Source organism: Convolutriloba macropyga, chromosome 3, assembly GCF_964194025.1.
Source record: "Convolutriloba macropyga chromosome 3, txConMacr16.3, whole genome shotgun sequence".
NCBI lineage: Eukaryota > Metazoa > Xenacoelomorpha > Acoela > Convolutidae > Convolutriloba > Convolutriloba macropyga.
This window is the reverse complement of record NC_134470.1, coordinates 72,056,645-72,082,698: the sequence shown is the minus strand read 5'-3', so window position 1 is coordinate 72,082,698 and position 26,054 is coordinate 72,056,645. Positions and strand designations below refer to the sequence as shown.

The 26,054-nt window shown below is 38.9% G+C and overlaps 1 protein-coding gene across 1 annotated transcript in view; it reads right to left on the bottom strand.

The window, feature by feature from the left end:
- The window catches only part of LOC142336430 (tubulin alpha-1C chain-like), a 34,548-nt gene extending 10,862 nt beyond the window's left edge, over positions 1–23,686 (bottom strand). The window contains exons 1-4 of the mRNA XM_075385262.1: positions 23,059–23,686; positions 8,586–9,053; positions 7,795–8,014; positions 7,148–7,389 (exon numbers count right to left, since the gene is read on the bottom strand). Of these exons, the coding sequence (XP_075241377.1) occupies positions 7,148–7,389; positions 7,795–8,014; positions 8,586–9,053; positions 23,059–23,454 (1,326 nt within the window). The 5' untranslated portion in view covers positions 23,455–23,686. The remainder of the gene's footprint in view (positions 1–7,147; positions 7,390–7,794; positions 8,015–8,585; positions 9,054–23,058) is intronic.
- Between the last annotated feature and the right edge of the window lie 2,368 nt (positions 23,687–26,054).

The following is a 26,054-nucleotide window of genomic DNA, read 5'->3' as shown; positions in this document are numbered from 1 at the left end:
CGTTCATAAGTCGTTGGAAGGTTGCGGGCGCATTGGACAGGCCAAAGGGCATTCGGAACTACTCATACAGACCTCCGTCTGGGGTAACAAAAGCGGTCTTATGTCTATGTTCGGCGGCTACAGGAACTTGCCAATATCCACTTGCTAGATCCACAGAAGAGAAAAATGCGTTTCTTCCCAGAGCGTCAATCACTTGGCCTTGGTTAGGCATCGGATAGGCATCCTTCACAGTGACATCATTCAGTTTCCTATAGTCCACACAGAACCTCCAGCTCCCGTCTTTCTTTTTCTGTACTACAATTGGCGCACTATACGGACTTCTTGATGGCTGTATCACTCCTCTCTCTAACATTTTTCTGATTTCTTCCCGGATGATTGGTATCCTAGCTGGTGAGAATCGGTGTGGCGGTACCTTGATAGGCTTACTGCTACCTGTTTCAATCCGATGCTCGACCACGTCGGTAGATCCCAGCTCGGAATCATCCAAGGCAAACACGTCTCTGTATTTGATGACAAGGTCCCGCAGTGCTATCCAGTGATCTCCTCGTGCTTCCGGGGCACATTTGCTCGGCTTCCTGTTCAGGTGAATTTAGAGGAACAACATCCTCACCAGCTTGCATTTTGAACTCATCCCCTGAATTTAGACATAAGTTTTGTTGGCTTCTAGTCACCCCATCAGCTAAGGTCTCCTCTTCCTCTTCTCTGTTGGGTCCTAAGTTGTCGTCATTCTCGCCATCCTCATCGTAGATACTCCCAGAGGCCATCGTAACTCTACTTGGTCTTCCTTGCCAACTTTTTCCAGGATCAGGTGGACCGCTTCTTTCGTTTCGGCTTCATGTGTCGGCCTCGTGTTACCATTCTGCGAAGTTCCCCACAATTTTCCGCAGTTCAACGGTATTATAGCTGACTCCACTGGGGCTGTCCACAACTGGTTGGTCTGCAGATCGATTACACAGTTATGTTTTTGAAGATCCCTGAGTCCGAGAATCATTTCCGTTTGGGTCCGTCAATTATAAGGACTTCACACTCGTCATCAATACCACCCATTTTGAGATGAATTGTTGCTGATCCTGTAACGTTTACATACCGACCGTCAACTGCCTCCAGGAGTCCACGGTACCGCATCAGTTTTCGCGGTTCCTTAACTTGGTCAAATGTGGAAGATCTTGTTATATTGGTTGAAGCTCCCGTGTCCACCAAAATCTCTATTGGAGTCCCATTTACCTCCCCTGTAACTGTAATACTTCCAGTTCGTTTGTCTGGTTCCCCCTTCACTGCAGCCTTGGGTTTGAGAAACCGTGGTTCCGGTAGTTTGTTGACTGCTTCTATATCGTTTAAAGTGTCACGGTTATTAGTTGAATCTTGTTTGTTTTCGGCCGGGATGAAACCTTCTTTCCTAAATCCTTGGAGACTCCCAGCCCGTCTTAGTTTAAATGGTTCTGTTTCGGTTCGTTGCATTCTCGTGCGTAGTGTCCCATCTTAGAGCAATTGTAGCACCGGACTCCTTGCTTTGAGGTCCCAGACTGCTTCCTATCGGTGCTGCCAAAGTTCTGGCCGTAGCGGCTGGTTTCTGGGTACGGATTGAACAATCGGCGCGGGTTTCCGTCCTGATCTCCTGTTGTTTCTTTTGGTGGTCCGGGGATTACCGAGTTGACAAATTTAATCATCATTGCGGACATCCCTTTAATCATGTCTGCCTGATTCTTTACTTGTTTCTTCATCTCGTCCATTTCTACCTTCATCAAGTCGGGCTCCATTTGTCCACTCACAGCTTGAACATGATGTCTTTCCACGAATTGGTCTGACTGTTGAAGGTACCTGGTGGTCGCCAACCGCCTGCGCTGCCTCATTCTAGATCGTCGACTGATTGCATCGATGTTAAGGGCCCTATCAACAGCATCATTGAACGTGTTGGGGTCCTCCCGCAGAAGCAATTCCTGTATCTCTAGATCAAACAGCCCATCGATGAACTGCTCTCGGTTCATGTTATCCCTCGTAGCTGCATTCATGGTGGCATTGGCAATTTCCCCAACCGACCTCACCCTTCTGGAGAACTCTCAAAAATCCTCTTTCTCGCCCTGAGCCAAGTTCTTGAACTCTGTTCTCGCTGTCCTCGGATTCCTGTAGGGTGACATCCTCGGGTCCAAGTACGTCATCATTCTTGCTAGAGTGGGAGCGGGTTGGTCTTGCTCCTGAACTCGATAGTGTCGGGGCATGGCATTAAACTCCTGCATCGCCCAACCAACAAGAAGGGTAGGTATTGTGCTTCGAGCCTGCTCATCCGTCCAACCATGTTTGTCCATGAGGTATGAAAAGTGGGCTTTCCATGAAAACCAATCGGGAAACAACGCCGACGGGAACTTTTCGGGCCTGCCAGCTTTGTTGTTGACCGCCAACTGGTTTTGAGCCACGACCACAGCCTCCGCAAAAAAACTGTCTTTCGTTTTCGTTCATTGCTTACTTATGAACTCAGGACTTCTTCTTCTCGAATGGAGCTCGGGTTACTCACCTTGCTCAACTGATTGTAAGTGTACTCGAAGAGAACTGGCCCACCCAAGAGCGCTACTGTAGAATTTTGTATTTAGACTAGGTTAATAGACGGGGAGACACTACCACCCGAAATCCTAACTTGAAAGGTTTATTTTGGTGGAAAGGTTTTCTTCAAAGTTTACTCACGGTGTCCCCGGCTTGCTCTGTCTCCGGCTCGGAATCAACTCGGTTGCTCAAAGATAAATTGATATAATTTGATAGAATAAATCAATAGATTCAAGAATAAATCAATTTGGTTTTAGGCAACAGAAAGTAGTTCAAATTACTATATTGGAATTTATCACAAGATCCCAAACTCTCTAAATCAAACTGAATAGGTAAAGTTGTCTGCTCTGATATCAGCCTCACGAATCTCTTGTTCTTGGCTCTCGATATTCTTTACAAAAGTCTTTCTTCTATCAATAAAGACCAACTTTACTTCACAACAGCTGTTCTCTCTCTCTTTTTTGTAACTCAAGTTGAACTCCTCTACGATGTCAGAGTTATTTGGAGCCTTCTATAGCTCAGCTGCCACAACAACAATCATGTTGGTATACTCCCACTTAGCAACTACTCGAATCACGACGTATTACAACGCGTGAACAACAACTTTGTTCAAACCGCTGCTATGGACAACAAATGGTCCTCACTTACGCAGAGTTCGTTATGACTTCAAAAGAACAATTGAATGACCTGAACGCCTTCTTTATACATTGCTGACTTCTACTTAAGCTATTCAAACTAACACAAAAGCCGTATCAGACTTATGACGCTACCAATTAATCAATCGGTCAAACTATGAACTCAAGAATCTAAGCCTTATTTGGAAGTCTAAAGTTCCCCCCATGGTATCTCTAAAACAAATTCCCTAGAATTGACAACAGCGGAACTTGCCTCAAGATATGCACTAACTCCCTACCAAGTTCGTTCACACTGAGGTAAATACCGGATGATAACTAACTCTTATAAATTCGGGCCCCCTCAGAAAACCAACATTGCACCCCCTCAATTCTTAAGTCGGCCTTTTTTTGTTCCATAAAAGTCTGGTTTGTCAAATGACATTGAATTGCACGCCAACAGTCTTACTAACAATTTGATGGTAACCAATTTTCGAAATTCAAGTTGTATCCTATTTTATTGCGACATTTTTGTGATAAAAGTAGGATTTACCAAATTCTACAAATAGTATGTACAAATTAAGCAGGTGGATCGTTGATGGAGTCACAATTGGAAAAGATCAGAGCTAAATATGGTTTGGTATGAAAACCCTCAACAGATTTCACGAGCAAGATGGGGTCTTTAAGGAACATGACTAAAAAGACGAAACAAACAAATGATAGTTCATGAGAATAGAACCCAAAAGAACTTCGATAAAACACTGTACCGTTTTCTTGTGACAAAGAAAAACAGTTGCTAACAGATGTTGCAGAGTATCATTGAGTTTGATTGAAGTTCAGAGAATTGTGTAAATTATTTGACATTGATGAGCTAAATGTTGAATGATTGATATGAGTGGTAGTTTTTCAGTATTCATTTTCCTTCAAGATATTTCCCCACTTTGAAATTCTGGATATATCTATTTCGACGAACTCGGCTAAATACTCTTCAATAAATTGACTGTATTTAAATTAAATAAATCGGAAATATATTAATAGATTTTAGGAAATTTTAATTTCCTATTTTAGTTGTTGCAGTTTTAGGTAAAAATACGACATGCTCCAAAAAACAACATAGCCGACAGATTAACGGAAAATAGTCGCCATAGACGGCTGTGGCTTTCCATGAAATTGAAACAGATAGAGAAAAAAGTTAGACAGATTGACTACCCAGTCCTTTAATAGACCACTAAACTTTTTGAGCTAGATTTGGACCGTCATAGGCTCTATAAGGAGAAAGCCCTTATAAATTTTTTCAGAATTAATGTTTGAAAACATAACCGACTAACGTCGGGCGAATTGCTCTCAAACGACCGGCGAGCGGTTGGCTTCGTCAGTAGCTAGCCACGGTTTATTGAACCCAGCGCTTGCTTGATTCGGCTCTTCAACTTTTAGTTTTCTAGCTTTGTTAGCAAACAAATCAAATAGAAAACAATTAAAAAATTAGCAAATTATTGCAAAATTTGAAAAAGCTTCCAGATTTCGCAGTGAAAATGTTCACAACTATTTTTTCCTTCCTGAATTATGTCAAGTAACCCATCTGCAAGACTTGAAAAACTTCATTGGCCAGTAATGAAAGTTAAACACAGAAAAGGACAAAAACACTCAAAAATTTTGAAAACAATCACAATTTTTAACTAAATCTTGCTAGAATTCAAGACATTAAAATCTTCAAAACCATTTCATTGTCTCAAGAGACCATCCAGCATCACTATTTCAAGCTTTAACTAGTTTTACTGGCTCAAAAACATACATAAACTTGGACATAGTTTTTCGAAAAGTTAAAATTAATTTTTATCAAAAAAGTGCTAAAGCTGGAGTCATTAAAATATTGATAAAAATTCCATGAATCTAGAAACTATGCGACAGCTTTTCAAGAAGCCTTGGAGGAGGTCCCTAGGACACTGATGCCGGAAAAAAATGATAAAAGAGTAAAAAAGACTAAAAAAAACTTGAAAAATTGCAAATAATTTTAAAAATTGCTGATCTTAAAATCTTGAAAACCATCCGTTACATCCAGAAGCTATGCAGTAACCTCAACTCAAACTCTAGAGGAGGTTATTTGGCCATTGAGGTTGGGGAAACCAAGAAATTGACAAAAAAAATTTCAAAAAACTAAAAAATTAGAAAATGCAAAAAAACTGCTAAACTTTGTGATAAAAGTTGTAACTAATCCATGGCCAACAAACATTTTTCAGTAACTCATTATCAAACCCTAACGGAGATTTTCTGTTGGGCTGAAAAACCTGAAAAAATGACAATAACGACAAATAAACTGATAATAGCGATAATAAACTGACAATAAATGTTAAAAAAAATTTAAAAACCGCAAATTTTATTTAAAAAAAGCTGAAATTCGTGGTGTTGAAATCTGGAAAAACAATTCATTACATTTAGAAATTATACAGAAACTGCCTTTTGACCTCTAGAGGAGGTTTTTTGAGTCTTGAGGATAGAGAAAACTAAAAACCAACAAAAACTTGAAAAAAATGCAAATTTTATCAAAATAAATTGATAAAATTTGTCAAATTAAAAAATTGAAAGCTATTCCATGGCAAAAAAAATTGTTTCAGTAACTTATTATCAAACACTTACCCTTAAGGACGTTTTCTGGCCCCTGCATCGGGAAAGAAGTATATAATTAGAAATAAATGTCAAAAATTTTGAAAAAAAAATGCACGTTTTGTCATAAAAAGGCTGAAATTCGGGTTGTTCAAATGTTGAAACCATTCCACTACCACTCGAAACTATGCAGTAACGTAATATAAAACCCTAGAGGAGGTTTCTTGACACCTAGGGTTGAAAAAACACAAAAAATGACAAAAATTTTCAAAAAAAACTTGAAAAAATTTGTGAAAATTAGTATAAAATGGCGTGTTTTTAGCGATTGATTGTTCATCAGTAGCCACGGGAGGCGGGTGGGTGGGAGGGGGGTACTTCGGGGGTCTGATGGGGAGGGGGTGGGCAACAATGGGCTGGGGGCAACAGCGCGGTGAGGGGGGGTGAGGGCAATAGGGGGGGTCAACAGTGGGGGTGTCGTCAACCTCTAAGAACCGCCCTTCACAACCTAAGTATACGTCTCCAAAACAGTTTGAGCTGAGAGGCTCTAAGAGCAGTTAATGCCCGCTGGGCGCTACCTGTTTATCCCGTTTTTGAGGACGAAAAGTCAAAAGCGTCAGACGAAAAATCGGTCAAGCGAAAAATCGCATAAAAAAAAAAGACCGACAGGACTAATATAATTGCTACAAACTTCGATTGAGAGCAATTAATCACACACTCAAGACTCTAATACTAAAGAATTAATGTACATACGTTTGGCAGTACTTAGATGCACACTATTGATCTTTAACTAATAAATGTCCAAAATTTAAAGTCCAAAATATTAGTAATTTAACTAATAAATGTCCAAAATTTAAAGTTTAACTAATAAATGTCCAAAATTTAAGTGAGTTCAGAGGTCACTTTTTAGCGAGGTAAGTTAAGCAATTGACCCTAAAAGCAGAACAAATGACGTCACGCACACAAATTTTAACTGCAAAGCAGTAAAAGTCACAAATTGAAAAGGTCAATGGTCGCAAAAATCATCGATGGAGACGACGATCTAGAAAAAACCACGATGTCCCCAGAAATAACCGCTATCGCTTCGCGGCTATTAATAAACAAAACTAGTTACCGTCAAATGACGTCTTTGAGGTTATTATCACTATAACACCTAATAAAAACTAATGTTAAAAACTAAATTCGGCGCATTTTGAAGGCGATTTTTAGTAGTGAACTGCGCGCCGCTTGAGTTCAGCTGTCGACTTTTGTGAATGAGAGAGAAATTTAGATCATCCAAAACGAAAACCTCAAGGGCATAAAAGTCACTCGAAAAGTCGAATGGTCAAGCAAAAAAAAAATTGTATGAAACATGTTTACAGTAATTGGTTCAAACTTCGTACGAGAGCAATTAACAATATTACCTCGTTGTAATCCATTATAAGTTGGACTAAATCTTCCCTCGCTTCTGGAAACTCGCCCTCTTCCATTCCTTCTGATACGAACCAGTGAACAAAAGCCCTCTTGGCAAATAGGAGGTCAAACTTGGTTGTGATCTTGGCAAATGTGTTGCTTATGGCTGATGTGTTCGCCAACATGACAGCTGCTCTTTTAGTGGCTGCTAAGTCTGAGCCTGGAACTCGAGTTGCAGGTTGATGGTTGATACCTAAATTCAGATCGTAGTCTGGATTTGCGTTTACATTTACATTTTTTACATGTTGATGAGACACCGGCTATTTCATAGATTCTTTAAAACTTGTGAACATATTTCATTTCATCTTTTTGCAAAGAAACTAGGGCGATTTGTGAGAGAAGGCACGAGAAGTTGAGAGAACTGCAGTAGTTGTTTCATATCAAAATTCTTTATTTTTAATTTATTTTGAATATCGGAGATCATACCAAAAGAAAAAAAGACGCGATTTATATGAAAAGTTGATTGAAGACAGAAAAATAAGTGGAAAATTAAAAATGAAAGTAAGATTATAAATTGTGCATCTAAGTCATTCCGGATGCAATATGCAATAAAGAACGTGCATGCACAGACATGTGGATAAGATTGACATTCGTTTACCGATTTTGAATCCAGTGGGACACCAGTCGACAAAGCAGACCTCACGGAGTGTCTTGAGGTATCTGATGGCTGCATTGACGTCCTTGGGGACTACATCTCCCCTGTAGAGGAGGGTGATAGCCATGTACTTCTGGTCTGTCAAGTCCATCTTCACCATATGGTTCTTCTCACTGAAGCACTGCTTCGTTATCTCAAACGTCGAGTTGTCTTCGTGTTCAACCTCAAATATAATGGAGCAGATAAGGAAGCATGTCCAAGAATGATGTGCAAGATATCGAAAACACATATCGAGTTCTGAAAAGACTTCTTGGGTTGTGGTCAGAGGGTTCTAGGAGTCTCTGGTGACAACCCAATTTCTACAGTCTGCACGGTCTAGTCTGCTCTAAGTAAGTATGATAGCGTCTTTCAGTTATCCAAATGCTTTCACCGAAAGCCATCTTCACCTCAACTTGATCTAACTTCTTGCAATAAAATTGGCTCGAGCCATTTGTCTTTGAGTGCCAATCAGCTCCTTTTTCCGAGTATCTATGCATGCAATTGTTACGATTTTCCGTCGTGCATTTTATCAACGTGCCAAAATCCAGAAATGAATGAAAGCCTATCTGGTGAATAAAATCTCCCCGAATCATGATTTGGCACGATTGATACGGTTCCCGTGGAAAACAGTGAAAAAAAAACTTAATGATTTTTTGCCACGTATTATTATACATAAAAAGTTAGGCTCCTCGACCACATAATAAGAGGTCGAAGAATCTCACTTTCCAACAGGTCCGTAAATGGCCGGAACTTACCTGTGCTTCGGGTACTATCGGCGAATAAGTCACACTTGGGAAGTGAATTCGAGGATAGGGCACTAGATTTGTCTGAAATTCCATCAAATCAACGTTGAGAGGACCCTCGAACCTCAACGAACAGGTGACGGCACTGATTACTTGAGCTATTAACCGGTTGATATTTGTGTATGTAGGTCTTTGAACAAAAAGTCTGGTTTTGCAGATGTCATATGCAGCTTCATTGTCAATTGAAAAAGCGACATCTGAGTTCTCTAAGGCTGCGTGTGTGCATAGGACGCTGTTGTAGGGTTCCACGACCCCCGTGGACAGTTGGGGGGAGGGGTAGATTGGAAATTGGAGTTTGCTCTTCTTGCCAAACTCGTTTGTGATTTGTTCGAGTAAGAGTGACGTGAGTCCACTTCCGGTTCCTCCGCCGTAACTGTGGAACACCACGAAGCCTTGCATGCCATCGCATTCATCGGCTACCTATGGACACTGTGAAATGAACTTCTATAAGAAACACACTAAAACATGGTAAAGCTTGCAAAGATCTTGCACATTGTACCATCTTGCGATGGTACATTGCAAGCAATTATCAAGACAGGATCGATCAAGACAGGTCTCTGCGTTCGTTTAAGGAATAAGATCTTGCTGAGAATATAAACCGGATTAACATGTCAAGTTTTAGAAAATAAGTAGCACTGAAAAATAAACGGATCTGTCACCCCAGAATTTTTCACGCGCCCCTATTACATTTTTTTCATTACTATATAGCCCGTTAGCATGTGAAAAATACCACGTGCACCTGGGGGGATTGAAAATTATATGCCCAGTAAGCCGGCGATCGAAGCAGAATAGATCCTATCAAACAAGAAATCACGAGATACAGCGCGAATTATCAAGATTTGTCAAGCATTGCCAAATTCAGCTCCAATTATCTTACAAACAAACAATTGAGCCACTTTTATCCAGTGTTATTGATTTTTCAGAAAGACACCCACAAAATTGAGCAACCTAAAACAAAGTATTTACGATAATTATGAGTCTACACATTCGGGTCTTTCCCATTATGGTCTCTCCCCCACTACCGTATGTATCCCATGGAAGCTGTAATTTTGAGGGTGGCTATTGTTTAAGCTGAGCTTATACAGCATGCGTAGGAAAATACATCAGCATAAAAACTGAGATAGGGAAAAACTCTTTTGTCTAAATTGTCCATTAGACATCGTAAAAGTCCCAGTTTTAGCTATAGTTAATAGTACAGTCATAGTCACGTGACGTGGAGAAAAAGTGAGAAATAACACTAGCAAAACAACAGCACACAGCTATAGCAGCCACAGAAAACGGTTTTCTTCACATAACTGAGCAAAATATGACAAAAATAAATTGATTTGAGAGAAAAATAACGTGATAGTGTGTCATGCGTTTAAAACATTATTGAGCAGTAAACTGTTACTGTGTCTTGTATTGAAAGCTATACTTCAGCAGTTATTTGTTTGATAATGTGTCCTCTATATGCGAATTATTCCAGCTGCAATTCAGTGGTTATGATCCCCAGATTCCAGTATTTCAACTCGTGAGTACAAAAGGCATACCCAATCTAAATTTAAGTTTAAATGTTTTTGCATAAACATGTCTTCGACAAATATGTGTCTTCGATTTGCTTTTCTGTAGGATTCCACTGGTATTCATATAAGGATCCTGTATTGTGTGATCTGTATCAACCCAGTCCAATTCGATATTGAAAAAAAGTAAGTTTTGCAGATAGTCAAACGAATTGTAATGCAACGGCAGTAATATAGCTGATACACAGTTATAAAAGCGAACTGCAAATACAAAATATCCGGACAGATTTTGAACAGCTGAAACGAACTAAGCGGAGTGGAACTTTCCCTGTTGCAAACGATTGTGAGATCAGCCGTTAAATTTGGTCCACAAACCTGGACAGTTGAATATACACTGCTGTCAAACATAACAATCGAAGTGTTAAAGGCATCGATGAACAAAACAAAACCTAACATCTAAACTCAACGACGGAAAGCTAGTTAGGCAAAGTGCATTAGCCGTTGAAAATCGAAACATAACTGAAACGAATAACACTAGCAGCAGTACAAATTCAAACTGCAGCCTAAATCAAAGGTAAAGTGACTCATTCACAGAGTCTGCACAACTTGGAAAGACAATTTAACAACTTGAGAACGCACTTGAAAGAGAAACAGCAAGAGAGTTCTGAGCTCATCAGGAACCGAGATCGACCAAGAAAACATAAGACTAATGATCAGCAGATACTGCGATCTGATAACAGCGTTTAGAAACTTGTGGACAAGAAACTCCGACTAGTCGAAATTCAAAAATTTGTAGAGAACGCAAAATTGAGAGAAGGACATTTTCGATTTTTGAACGCTTAGTGGTTACCGTATTTTCATGGACAGAAAACAGCTGTCAAATCAGCAGAAAAGTACGGTTCTAGAGATCAATGAGGAGAACCACCCGCAGATAATTCAGAGCAAGTTGAACAAAACTTTTGTCTAACAGCGGGAACGGTAATGGAAACGAAGACAACGGTTCAAAAACCACAAACCGGAAGTCTAGTTAAGCTGAGCAATTTGCTGCGTTGGAGAAGGTTTTTTTGACGAAATTTCTATTGAAGAAAATGGAATTCGAGATGACAAGAAAAGAAGTTGAGCTAGAGATGCAAATTTTCGACGGAACTGATGCACTAACTCTAGAGTACCAAAAAGAAGCCATTGACATAAAGGACTTAGACTCCGCCGATGATGCTGCTCCGAGTATACACAGTAGATCCTCGTTCAAATGGAAGGAGACTAGAAAAAGACATGTATGCTTATGGCTTGACCGATCAGATTTGCCTGAAAAAGCCTGCAACCATAACTGCGAACGTTTTGAAAAGGAACCAGAAAACACATACCCACGAGTAACTTTTGATGGAAACTGGTCAGGCAAGCCACGATCATCAAATAAAGATCGTTACGGTTTAACCCAGTATCAGGAAAAGTTTGTGTACAACAAAACCAGTGGCAGTAGTCAACTACCCAAAGTTAAACTAGTTCTTTCGATGGTAATCCGCTTGAATGGCCAGAGTAGTAAAGGATGTTTGTCGCCACCGTGCTCCGACGAAATGTTCCTCTCTCAGAGAAAATGAGCCACTTGAATACCTTGAATGAAAGCCACTTGAATTCAGCGATATCGGTATGCATTGTTCTGGATCTTTTTGCACTCATGCTCAGTCATTGTTAGAACGGAAATTTGGCCGTCCACATCTGATTGTTGACGCCCCGCTGGAGAAGTTGCGTAAACACCAGCCTATAAAAACTCATGAAATACATGCTTTCACTATTTACTCAATATTGATAAGCAATTTCGGTAACGTCTTAAAGCAATACATCTAAGATTGCGATTTGCAATCAAGCTCAACACATCACCTCGCGATAGAAAAATTGCCCACAATTCTCAATTAAAATGGTTGTTTTAAGTGGATGACTGCCATGAAGATACACTTGATCTGATTTTTCTCGAACATTGGATTGGAAGAATAGCATGTGAGCAAGAAAGATTCTCCTTGTTTAAATAAGATTGCAGTAAACAGACGCAATATCAAAGAAGAGAAACGATGCTCCAAGACATTAATTTTCAGTTGGAGTTCCAATATAAAAGAAACAAAGCCAACGCAAAGCGATCAATATCCACTAGCTGATAGCACCCACTGTACTTAAAACTGCCCATTATTCAAAATTATGTATGATAACGATAGATATTTGGCAAATAGGAATCAACGCTTTTGTTTCGGATATCTAGGAAAAAGACCAGCAATAAAAGATTGGAAAATCAACGCGTGTGGTACCAATGGATGCACAACAAACACAACTGATTGCTGCAGTCAGAAAACCAAATAGACTATCATGGGCAATCATGCAGTCTATGAAAGCGCTGCAATAGTAAATCAAAGTAACGATATTACAAGCTTTCTTCAGATATTTCCCGTTTCAATCCGGAAAGAAAGTAACGGACTGAACGCATATGCTTTCCTAGATAGTGGCTCAACGGTATCATTCATTGATCAAAGCGTTCAAGAGAAGTTTCAGGCCCAAAGTTCCTCTAACAATAAGGAGATTGCATTCAAGGGTGCACTCGCTTGAGGCGTTTTTTTATCCGTCAATTTTACTGGGAAATACAAACTATGACTACAGCAATTTGAAACAAAGTTTCAGTGGCTTGAGTGTACTTCCAAACAGAAGTTATAATGTTAAGGAGGTTGGCATCATTCTAAGTTAAGATGACTGTGAACCACGAAAGACAGTAGACTACAAGATAGGAACACTAAATGAACATGTCGCTGTCCTGACGGAATTAGGATGGGGAGTCCTTGGATCCATTAAAGGGCAAAAGAACAGAAAACGTTTGCCATTTCGCCAGCGTCGAAGACTCAAACAAGGCTGGTAAAATTTGCCGTGTTTGCAACGCTGATGAAAAATACAAAAATGGACGCCTAAATGACAAGTTGTTAGTCGGACCCGATCTTATAAATGGATTGATCGAAACAATATTCAGATTTCGAAAGGGATCGATAGTCCTAACCGCAGATGTTGAATCAATGTTTCTGAACCAAGTGCAAGTTCCTGAACGAGATAAAAATTTTTTGATATTCCTTTCGCGACAAATAGTGAACGATTCTGTGCAAACTTAAGAGTATAAAAGTCATGTTTTTGGTGCAAAGGGTTTGCCAATTTTTGCAAACTACGCTCAAAAGCAAGTGGCGGATGACAACGAGGCTGCGCATCCCATTTGAGCAAAGGCAATCAAAAAGAATCTTCACAAGGAAAACTTCATCAAGGCAGTCGACACTACTGAAGAAGCAATCAATGTTTTCGAGCAACTGCAATCCTTCGCTCGGAAAATGGATTCGAACTGAAAAAGCGGATCACCAACAGCAGTGGAGTGACCGAAGAAACCCCTGAGGACTTAAGACCAATCAGCAACACAAAACATTTGGAGATATAGAACTTAGTAAGCTGGGTTCGTCCGTGCTTGGGTTTCATTGGACTGTTGCTGAAGATAGTCTGCAAGTTTGCAGAGGTATTAGCAAGGAAGATAGGACACAAATCACCCAGAGAAAGATGTTGTCTCTAGTTGATTCAGTGTTTGATCTTCTGATTTTTTGCACCATGCAGTGTTCACATGAGATGACTCCTGAAAAAATTTCGGACCAAAAATGGACAACATTGTAACAACTCCGTGGAACCTACCGATGAAGAGCAGTTTCTGAAATGAAAAGACCAGCTTCCAGAATTTGAGTAAACCAGCATCGAGAGAAGATAATTCAGCACAGCCAAGATCAAAGTGGAACTCCATGTCTTCACTGAAGCATCGGAAGACACAATTTTTCCAGTTGCATATCTACGTTTGCAGCCCAAGAAATAATCAACATAATTAGCTTTTAAAATTGGAAAATGCAGAGTGGTACCAATGAGGCACCTTTCAATACCACGTTTGGAATTGCAACCAGCAGTCATGCCAGTGACATTGAAAGATCAGATTGTCAAGAAGCACGATGTGAAGAAAGACATTTGCATTTTTGTGACACGCTTCACTACTGTTTTGCAGTAAAAACACAGCTCCCCTCGCGAACAACAATTGTCTGCAGTGAACAGAGTTGCGGAGATATTAGATACACCTGACGTTTCACAGTGGAATCATGTGAGTGGTATCAACCAAACAGCCGACGTGGGACAAGAGCCATCAATGTTGATGATCTCAAGCGAAGTGAGTGGCTCACCGGGCCGGCCTGGTTGAAGCAACCAAATAACGCATGACCTTAGCAAATGCATTTAAACCTCGCCTCCGACAAACAGAACGGACAAACAGCCTTCATATCCACGAATGAAGAGAAAAATAAAATTCAAGGGGAACGATTTAGCAATTTCTACAGACTGGTAAATACAATTGAATAAGTGCAGCGAGCATTGAGAAAAACCAAACCGGCAACAAAGATAATTAGAATGGAGGCAAAGAAAAAGCCAAGTCGACCATCTTAAAGTTACCACAGCAAAAAAAGTTCGCTGAAGAGATAAAATCTCTCAATGCTGAAAAAGAATTTCCAAAGGGCAGTAAAATACTGCAGCTGGGTTTTATTCTTACCAAAGCCAGGATGGGGAAAAGTTCATTGGATTTCAATGCAAACCATCCAATGTTGTTACGTGGGAAACATCAGTTTGTTGATTTATTCTTGCGTAACGAGCACAAGAAAAATCAGCACGAAGAAATTGAACATATCAGAAACATAGTTTAGCAACGAATCTGGATAATCGACGTGAGAACTGCCTTACGTTCAATGAAGAATAAACATATCACGTATCGAAGAGGCAGAGCACAAACAATGGCTCCAGTGATGTAAAATCTATCTCTAGAAGAACTGGATGCTTCAACAGCTTTTGCAAATGTTGGAGTAGACTACTCTAGACCTTTTCATTAAAATAAAATTGAGAACAGAACTGAAAATTGTTGGTGTTATTTGTTCACTTGTCTAACGGTGCGAGCTTTGCATATAGAGATAGTCCCAAAGCTGGATACTGACGACTTGTCAAACGTTGCAACAAGGCAATGTATACAGTTACAGAAGATTTTTTCTGAACTACAATGTATATTTTTGTGCAAACATTGAATGCATGGCCATTGAACCAAGTCAGCTAAACGTTTTGGAAGCTATTGACCCAATTCATTTTTCCTTGATAACAAAAACGTTTGTCTACCATATTTACCATGCGCAGGGCAATTCGTTGATCATCGAAAACTAATTGACGAAGATAATTTCACAAAGAAAACAGGACCGGAACTGTTGCAGTTGAACTTTTAGAGAATGCGTAGGAGAACACATCAGAATAAAAGCTGAAATAGGGAAAATTCTTTTGTATAAGTTGTCCGTTAGCCATTGTAATAGTCCCATTTTTAGTTTTTGTTAATAGTACGGTTGTTATCACGTGTTGTGGAGAAAAGGGGAAATAACACGAGCGTTATTACTGTTTCATGCTCTTAAGTGTTACTATGTTGTGCCTGTAAAACATAATTGAGCAGTAAGCTGCTACCGTGTCTCATATTGAAAGTTTTTCTTGAGCAGTCCATTTTTTGTTTCTTTGTCCTATATGTGCGATTTATTGAAGATGCAATTCAATATTTACAATCCCCAGATTCTGGTATTTCAAATCGCGAGTACAAAAGCAAACCCAATTTAGGTTTAAGGTTCAATATTTCTGTGTAAACAGATCATAGTCAATTATATGTGTCTTCTATTTGTTTATCTATTGGATTGAACTGGTAAACATATAGAGATCCACTATTGTGTGGTTTGTAGCAACCCTGTCGAATTTGATATTGAAAAAAAACTAAGATGAGCAGATTGTCAAACGAATTGTAGTGCAACGGTAAGAAAGCAGCAGATTTACAGTTACACAAGCGAACCGCAAAAACAAAATGTCCGGACAGATTTTAAACCGTTGAAACGGACGGCGCGATGTAAAACTCGCAGCTGATTGAGAGAAAAGTCCTTAAAGCTCTAAGATAAAAACTCGGGTCTTTCCGATTACAGCCCCCAGGAAAATGTAACCCCCACTATGGGGCGGTCTAGTATGAGAATCAGAAAGGCCCTAAACGCATAAACGAAAGCTATTAACAGGAACAACCCGCGCAATTTCAAAAAAATATATATATTCAACCGCAAGAACTCTTGAACAAAGTCAAAACAAGAAAAATCAGAATAATAGAAACAATACAGAAATTAAACAATTACTTTGTCAGATGATAAAATTAAATTAAAAGTCAAAAAATCTTCTCCAAAGCAAATGAGAAAACTAAATTGACACCATAATAGAGCCTAAATAGTGTCAACAACTCTAGTTTTACAGAAAATAACAAAAACTTACAGAAATTAACGGAAAATCAACTATCGTTTTTTTTGCCAACGTACCATGAACAAAATTGATTTAATATGAACATTATTCCAATTATGTTCCAATTAAACGCAAAGAGAAAAAGAATGGTAAAAAGACTACCGAAAACTTTTTTGTACAGCAAACAAGCAAAATTTTGTTATGTTTCACCATTGATTCCCTTTACAGACTGGCCTTTTTTACCGTGTTTTAAATAACTAATGCATCTAGGCTGAGGCAACAGAACTTTAATCTTTTCCTTTTGTACCTATGGGAGCACTTTATCATTGGAATTTTTTCCATTTGTGTTCACCTCAGTGAGTCAAGCCCCCAAATGCAGAGCACTGTTCTTACATAATTAGTCATTATTTAAAAATTTTGCACGTGCCTCTGGGGGTGCAAATTATGTGCACTCACTAAGCTGGGAGGCCAAACAAAAAAGAACCAAGGATCCTAAATGTTTTGCGCTCAAAAAATCTGACTGAAATTAAATATATCCGCTTCTTTTGTTCAGTTCAGATGAAAAAATTAAGGAGAGCTTGTTCAAAGTTGTGTCAATTTCGGTGATGAAATTCTTGAGAAGATTCTCTGGATTCGCTCTGTTTCTCTCCCCAGTGCTTAGTAGGCATATAATTTTTAAATAATTTGGAAGTGGGGCACAAAAAAACTGGGGTCCAAATATTTTGGATACAGTTTTCCGTATGTATAAACAAACACTGTCAAACATTAGCATACTGTCAAACTGTCAAACAATAGTATAAATACTGTCAAACAATAGTATAAATTACTGTCAAACATTAGCATGGTTAGTTTTTTTCACATGAACAACAAATTTAATTTTAATTTTGTTTCTCCCTAGTGAAAAACTTGGGATCTTCTCCGTTTGGGTCCTCCAGTGCGTGATGCACCCCCCCCAAAACAGACAAGTGCCATTACATAGTAAATCATTATGTCAAACTATGTCACGTGGGGGTGCAAATAATATGCATGCACTGGGCGGGGAGCACAAACGCAAGAGATCCAAAACTTCATACACTTCGCCCAGACATTTTGGGTCTTTCCCATCATAACTCCGCCGACAAACATGTAGCCCCCATTATATTAACCACCATGATTGGGGGGCTATAGCTTATAGTTGCCCCACGCAGGTTGAGGAGTATAAATAAAGAAGAATAAATAAGTAAGTCACGCGTAGTTGCGGAAATAGTAACACTGAAAATGGTACGTGATTTTTGATGGGGGGTGGGGGTTGGTTTTCGGCGCATAACGTACTGGGGGCACCAACCGAAAAATCCCATAAAATTGTCAACTGAAAATTCGGATGTTTTCCGTTTATACCCCCCCCCCCCCCGAACGTTTTGCGCCCATATCCCCCCCCCAAATTAAACATCACGAGCCATTACATTGACAAAGCGCCCAGGAAATCGTCAATCATCGAAAACTAATTGCCGAAGACGTTTTCACGAAGTAAAACAGGGCCGGCGATGGTGAAGTTGAGCTTTCACTGCATGTTTAGGGAAATACATCAGCATAAGAACTGCGATGGGGAAAACTCTTTTGTATTCATTGTCCATTAGTTTTCGTAATCGTCACCGTTTTGTTTATTTTCACTAGTACAGTCATAGTCACGTGATGTGGAGAAAAGGGGGAATAACACAAGCAAAACAACCGCACACAGCTATAGCAGTCGCAGAAAACTGCTTTGTTCATAAAACTGAACAAATTATGGCAAAACACTTTCTTCAGAAGTAAATAACCTGTTTTTGTGTCATGCGTTTCAAATGTAATTGAGCAGAAAGTTTTTACTATATGTTGTACTGAAGGTTAATCTCGAGCAGTCTATTATTTGTTACAGTGTCCTGTATCTACAAATTCTTACAGCTGCAATTCAATTGTTTAGATCCCCAGATTTTTGGTACTGAAGACATGAAAACTGCAATTCAGGTGGAACGATTAATCAATTTCAACCGATTGATAACCAAATTTGCATATATCAAGCGAGCATTGAGCAAAGCGAAACCGACAACAAAGTTAATTGCCATTGAGGAAAAGGAAAATGCCAAGTCGATCATCTTAAAATTAGTACAGCAAGAACAGTTTGCTGAAGAGATGAAATCTCTCAATGCTGGAAAGGAAATTCCAAAGGGCAGTAAAAAACTGCAGCTCTCATTTATTGAACAATGAGGGACTTTTTCATACCAAAGGCAGGATGGGGAAAAGTCCATTGGATTTTAATGCAAAGCATCCAATGTTGTTATATGGGATCAGGTTGTTGATTTATTCTTGCGCAAGAAAAGTCAGCACGAAGGAATTGAACATATCAGAAACATAGTTTAGCAACGAATCTGGATTATCGACGTGAGAACTGACTTACGTTCAATAAAGAATAAACGGGTCTTTCCCATTATAGCCCCCCCCCCAGCTTAGTGGGCATGTAACCTATAGCCCACCCCCCAGATGAAAATTCATAACAACCTCTTTAACACAAAATCGGAAATCGATGTAGGCGAGCCACTGAAATTAGTAACCACTTTTTAACACAAAATCAGAAATCATTAGGCGAGCCGCCGGACGATGACATGGGCTTGCCCATTATAATTGATTTTAGTTGACTTCTCATAACCGCATTTCAGCTGCTACAGAGATAATACGAAATGGCTCCTATGAACTTAATGAAAATTGTAGAAACCTGGACCCGTTCCATGAAATAATGACGGCGATTGGAAAATTCCAGCATTCGATACAGGAACAAAACAAAAACTTGTAACCAACAATTGTAAGCTTAAATGATGAATTTAATTGTATGCTATAACTTGATTTTTGGGGGGCTATAATTTTCTGGGGGGGCTATAATGGGAAAGACCCGAATAAACATATCACGTATCGAAGGGGCAGAGCACAAAAAATGGCTCCAGTGATGTAAAATCTATCTATAGAAGAACTGGATGCTTTAACAGCTTTTGCAAATGCTGGAGTAGTTTACTCCGGACCTTCTTCATTAAAATTAAAATTGAGCGCAGAAGTGAAAAATGTTGGTGTTATTTGTTCACATGTCTAACGGTGCGAGCCGTGCATATAGAGATAGTCCCCAAGCTGGATACTGTCAATTGTCTGAACGCAATTTTGCGGTTCATATCTCGAAGAGGCAAGCCGATAAAAAACGGTCAGTGTCAACGGAGCGATTTGTCAAACGTTGCAACAAGGCAATTTATGCAGTTGCAGAAGATTTTCTCTGAACCACAATGTATGTTTTTGAGCAATCATTGAATGCATGACAATTGAACCAAGTCAGCTAAATGGTTTGGAAGCTATTGACCCAATTCGCTTTTGCTTGGTAACAAAAACGTTTGTCTACCATTTTTACCATGCGCAGGGCAATTCGTTGATCATCTAAAACTAATTGACGAAGATAAATTCACACAGAAAACAGGACCGGAGCTGTTGAAGTTGAGCTTTTAGATAATGCGTAGGAGAACACATCAGAATAAAAGCTGAAAGAGGGATGATTCTTTTGTATAAGTTGTCCATTAGCCATTGTAATAGTCCCAGTTTTAGTTATTGTTAAATATACAGTTGCAGTCACGTGATGTGGAGAAAAAAAGGGGAAATAATACTAGCGTTGTTACTGCGTCTTGCTTTTAAATGTTACTATGCTGTGCCTTTAAAACATAATTGAGCAGTAAGCTGTTACCGTGTCTCATATTGAAAGTTTTTCTTGAGCAGTCCATTTTTTTGTTTCTTTGTCCTATATGTGCGATTTATTGAAGATGCAATTCAATATTTACAATCCCCAGATTCTGGTATTTCAAATCGCGAGTACAAAAGCAAACCCAATTTAGGTTTAAGGTTCAATATTTCTGTGTAAACAGATCATAGTCATTTATATGTGTCTTCTATTTGTTTATCTATCGGATTGAACTGGTAAACATATAGAGATCCACTATTGTGTGGTTTGTAGCAACCCTGTTGAGTTTGATATTGAAAAAAATTAAGATGAGCAAATTGTCAAACGAATTGTAATGCAACGGTAAGAATGCAGTGGACATACAGTTACAGAAGCGAACCGCAAAAACAAAATGTCCGGACAGATTTTAAACCGTTGAAACGGACGGGGTGATGTAAAATTCTTAGCTTATTGAGAGAGAATCCTTAAAGCTCTAAGGTAAAAACTCGGTTCTTTCCGATTTCAGCCCCCAGGAAAAATTAACCCACACTATGGGGGGATCTATTATGAGATTCAGACAAGCCCTAAACGCCTAAACGAAAGCGATTAACAGGAACGACCCGCGCAATTTCAAAAACACTAAATTCAACCGCAGGAACTATTGAACAAAGTCTAAGCAGGAAAAATCAGAATAACAGAAACAATAATGAAAAATAAACAATTACTTTGTCAGATGATAAAATTAAACTAAACATCGAAAAAAATTTTCTCTATAGCAAATGAGAAAACTAAATTGCCCAAATAATAGAGCCTAAATAGCGTCAACAACTCTAGTTTTACAGAAAATAACAAAAATTTAAAGAAATTAATGGAAAATCAACTTTCGTCTTTTTGCCAATGTACCAAGAACAAAATTAATTATATATGAACATTATTCCAATTATGTTTCAATTAAACGCAAAGAGAAAAAGAATGGTAAAAAGACTATCGAAAATTTTTTTGTACAGCAACCAAGCAAGATTTTGTTATGTTTCACCGTTGGTTCCCTTTACAGACTGGCCTTTTTTACTGTGTTTTAAATAACTAATGCATCTAAGCGGAGGCAAAAAAACTTGAATCTTTTCCTTTTGTACCTATGGGAACACTTTAAAATTGGAGTTTTTTCCGTTTGTGTTCACCTCAGTGAGTCAAGCGCCCCCAAATGCACAGCACCGTTCTTACTTACATAGTAAGTCATTATTTAAAAATATTGCACGTGCCTCTGGGGGTGCAAATAATATGAACTCACTAAGCTGGGAGGCCAAACAAAAAAGATCCAAGGATCCTAAAAGTTTTGCACCCAATAAATCTGACTGAAAATAACTAGATCTGTTTGTATTGTACAGTTCAGATGAAACAACTTAGGAAAGCTTGTTCAAAGGTGTGTCAGTTTCGGTGATGAAATTCCTGAGAAGATTCTCTGGATTCGCTCTGTTTCTCTCCCCCGCGCTTAGTAGGCATATAACTTTTACATAATCTGGAAGTGGTGCACAAAAACACGGGTCCAAATATTTTGCATTCCAATAGTATAAATTGCTGTCAAACATTAGCATGGTTCGTTTTTTTCACGTGAATAAAAAACTTAATTTTAGTTTTGTTTCTCCCAAGTGAAAAACTTGGGATCTTCTCCGTTTGTGTCCTCCAGTGCGTGATGAACCCCCCCCCCCCCCCGAAACAGACAAGTGCCATTACATAGTAAATCATTATGTCAAAGTATGTCACGTGGGGGTGCAAATAATATGCATGCACTGGGCGGGGGGCACAAACGCAAGAGATCCAAAACTTCATACACTTCGCCCAGACATTTTGGGTCTTTCCCATCATAACTCCGCCGACGAACATGTAGCCCCCATTATAATAACTACCATGATTGGGGGGCATAGCTTATAGTTGCCCCATGCAGGTTGAGGAGTATAAATAAAGAAGAATAAATAAGTAAGTCACGCGAAGTTGCGGAAATAGTAACACTGAAAATGGTACGTGATGTTTGATTGGGGGGGGGGGGGGGGGGTGGTCGGCGCATAACGTACGGGGGGGGCACAAACGGAAAAGATCCCAAAATATTGTCAACTGAAAATTCGGATCTTTTCCGTTTATGCCCCCCAGTACGTTATGCGCCCCCCCCCCCCAAATTAAACATCACATAGTAAATCTTTATCTAAAAATATGGCACGTGCGTCTGTTTGTTGCAATTAATATGCACCCACTTACCTGGGGGGGGGGGGGCACAAACGGAAAAGATTCATATTTTAATTTCTTGCAAGCATATATATTGGGTTACGCTAAAATTGACCATGAAACTTGGGTCAAGCCATAGTCCAGCAGCAAATACTTGGGTCGAGCTGAAGTCCGTTTGACCACTAAATTCAAACCAAAGTCTTTTCATGGTCTGTTTGAGTCGAGCATGGTCTTTTCAAGTAGGTAGACCCGGACATAACTGCAAGCCAATACCAGTACAAAGGCAAGTCTAAATGCAAGTCTTACAAGATAACAACGCTTGCAAATTGATTCCCAAGTCAAAACCGAATTCTCAAGAATTTTCTATTGAAAATTACTGAATTTCGAAAAATTTTGTAACCTGTCACGATTCCGAGGTTAATTTTCTACAGCTTTCCCGGGGTCCTTCAAAACTGATACCAGCTGATGGCAAATGATACCAAAAAGTTACTGGAGTACTCTGGGAGCCAGAATGGGTCATTTCAGGTGTTTCTGACTGCAAAGTGGTACAAAAGACATGATCATAGCTCTGAATCAGGACTGATACAGCACTTACAATTAGACGTACACAGCACTGATATTGGCTTGCCGTTAGGTCCGGGGAGGCTTAAATGTGGGCACTGCATTTTACCTTTCTCAATGCGTCCATGCAAACATCTCCCATATCTTTTCCAATGGTGTACTTTCCCCTCGCATAGTTATTAGCAGCATCCTCTTTCCCAGTTAGCAACCTTGTCGGGTGAAAAAGTCTGGAATAGGCCCCAGTTCTAATCTCATCTATAACTGTAGGCTCTGTATCAATAAAGATAGCCCGAGGCACAAACTTATCGCACGAGTTCCTGTGGAAGAATGTCTGGAATGCCGTCTCATTGCGGCTAGTGACCGATTCCTGGCTCACAAACTCTGCAAAGCCCGGATCCATGGTAGCATCTGGTTTGATTCCATGTTCCAGGCAATACAGTTCCCAGCATGCCATTCCAATTTGGGACCCACACTGGCCCAAGTGAAGCGAGATTATTTCACGCATTGTCTCTCCTCCCCGATCCGGTTGCAAAATTCAGCTATTGATGGTGTACAAAAAAGAGCCTCTTCACTCTGTGTTTTTGACTTGGTCTTGAATCGAAGTCACGTGCGAATTAAATGATTCAACATCCAATTCGTTGGCAGCCGCATTTTATTATGTGCGTTTGACTTCTACCAAATTCAAATCACAATTCCTTTTTGTTTGTTTTGGTCCATTCAGTAGACAAAGATTGTTCCGATCAAGAATGTGAACCGTGCTACTTTTCAGTTCCATATTCTCGGCACGCGGATCGAGATGTTAAGACTAAAAAATGCTCAAAAGTGAAAAAGAATTGTGAAAAAAGCGGTGAAAACATTAAGAAATGCGAGTTAGTGCTGAACGCGGTAAAAACTTCACAACTAAGAATAGCAAATCTTACAAAAAATTACAAATTACTTGGGTGAAGATAATTTACCAATAATCTTCACCCAAGAAAATACTGCAAAAAATAGATATAAGAATAGCTGTGAATGAGTTGAGAGTGTTTGAAAACACCAACTCTAAACACCGCAAACCGTACAAAGTTTGTCCGCTAAATTAGCACAAATTTCTACAGATTCAACTTTTTAATGAAACTATGTAAGATTTGAGGTGAAAGCGTTAAAACTTTTATTTTTGACAATTTTACAAAACGCTTTAACAAACAGTAGACAGATGGAAAGATCGATAACTTAACTTTGTAGAAATGTACTAAAAGAATCAAAACGTTCTGGTTGAAAAATTTTAAAAATTGCCGAAAGCCGCGTTAGTCAAAGTCAATAAAACAAATATGCTGTTGTTTTGTTTGACCGCTGAATGTAATGTAATGAACCTCATCTTCAGTTAGCAGAAATTTGTCGGAAAATTATAAATAGCAGTGAAAAAAAATTTTCGCCGCAAAGTGCTAGCTAGCATCCTTTAGCGGTGCAAGCGATAAATTTTTGTAAGATGCGCGGTAAATTTAGCGGTGAAGTTTTGCAAGTTTTGCTATTGTAATAAGTGATTTTTTTCAGCATTTTTCTGGTAGCGAAATTTTTCTTTAAATGAATGCCGTGAAAAAAAATACGCAACTCTAACAAAGTCATGGCTAAATGCACCGCAAATTTACATTTTTCTTAAGTTATGTTTAAATTTCGTTTTGGAACAAAATTTACGCAATATCAGTTTTCTGCCGCGCTACAACTTTTTTGGTAAATTACTTTGCTTCGCGTCTAATTGTGTTACCTGTTGTTGCCAATGTTATTGCAACTTTCAAGATGATTCAAATAAACCGCCAAAATTGCAACAAAAACTTTGACTCTTTTGTCCAACAACGTGAAACTTAGACGTGCTTTTTTAACGAATGATTAGACTAGAGATATGTTTTAAATAATAATTTTGGTGACCGTCCACTTTGATAAAAATGACATAGAAACTTCTGAATATAATTTAATTTTTGTTTGAAACAAAGAAGGGGCACACCCCAAGACTAATATCCAAGAATACGACAGAGGAAGAGTTTCTTATTGCAGACGAGCCAACCAAAGACGAACAGTTTTTTTTTCAAGGGTTTTTAGACGTCACCCGACCAAGAAGGCCTGACATTTCTCGTTACAGACGTCACCAAGAGATGATCGCCCAAGGTTCCAGACGTCACCTTAGAAGTCCTTTCCCCGGTTAGACGTATCCAAAAAAAACATGATTTTTTTTGCGACAAAAAATCTCAAACACACAAAAATTGTCCCCTAACGAGCTTTTGTTGATGGTTAATGAATGAAATAGCCATCAGAAACTACAAGTCAGCAATTAACGAAAACAAAACACAAATTGCACGAAAAAAAGCGATATAGCGTTTTTTGCATCGGAAAAACTCAAAAACAATTTTCTCAATTTGTCGCAAAAAATCTACATGAAAGTAAAAATTTTATTTGAATAGAACACTTCAGTTGGACCTAAACTCAACTTACTTTGGTTGAACTCCTCATGTAAAATTTTTTGCTCAAAAAATGAAAAAGTCGCAGAAATGCTTTTTTGAGCGTCAAAAATCAAAAAACGTTTTTCTAACGTTTTAATGAAAAATTTTTAATAAAAATAAAAAACACATTGAGTAGGCCCCCTGGGTTTGTCAAAAAACACGCGCCTCAGTCAGTTTATCGGCTATGCATTTTACAAAAGAGCCGACTAAATTTTGACAAAAACTGCTTCTTTGACTCAAAAAATTCTAAAAACGTTTTTCTAACGTTTTGAGTAAAACATTTAATAGTTCAACTGAAACCCATTGATTAGCCCCCCTGGTTCGGTTGGAAAACAAGTTTCGAAATTAGTTGATTGATTATACAAGTTTGTAAAGAGGCAACTTGAAATTTGCAAATTTGCTTCTTTTACTTAAAAAATTCAAAAAACAAATTTCTAACGTTTATTGGAAATTTTCAGTAGATAACAAGAAAGCGTTCGAAAAAGCCCCTTTTGTTTGTTTGAAAACAAGCTGAAAATTTATTTCATCCCCTTGCAAAACTGCAAAGAAGCAAAAGAAAAGTGGCCAAATTGTTTCTCTGTTATATAAAAATCAAAAAACGCTTTTTCTAACATTTTTTTCTTATTAAAAA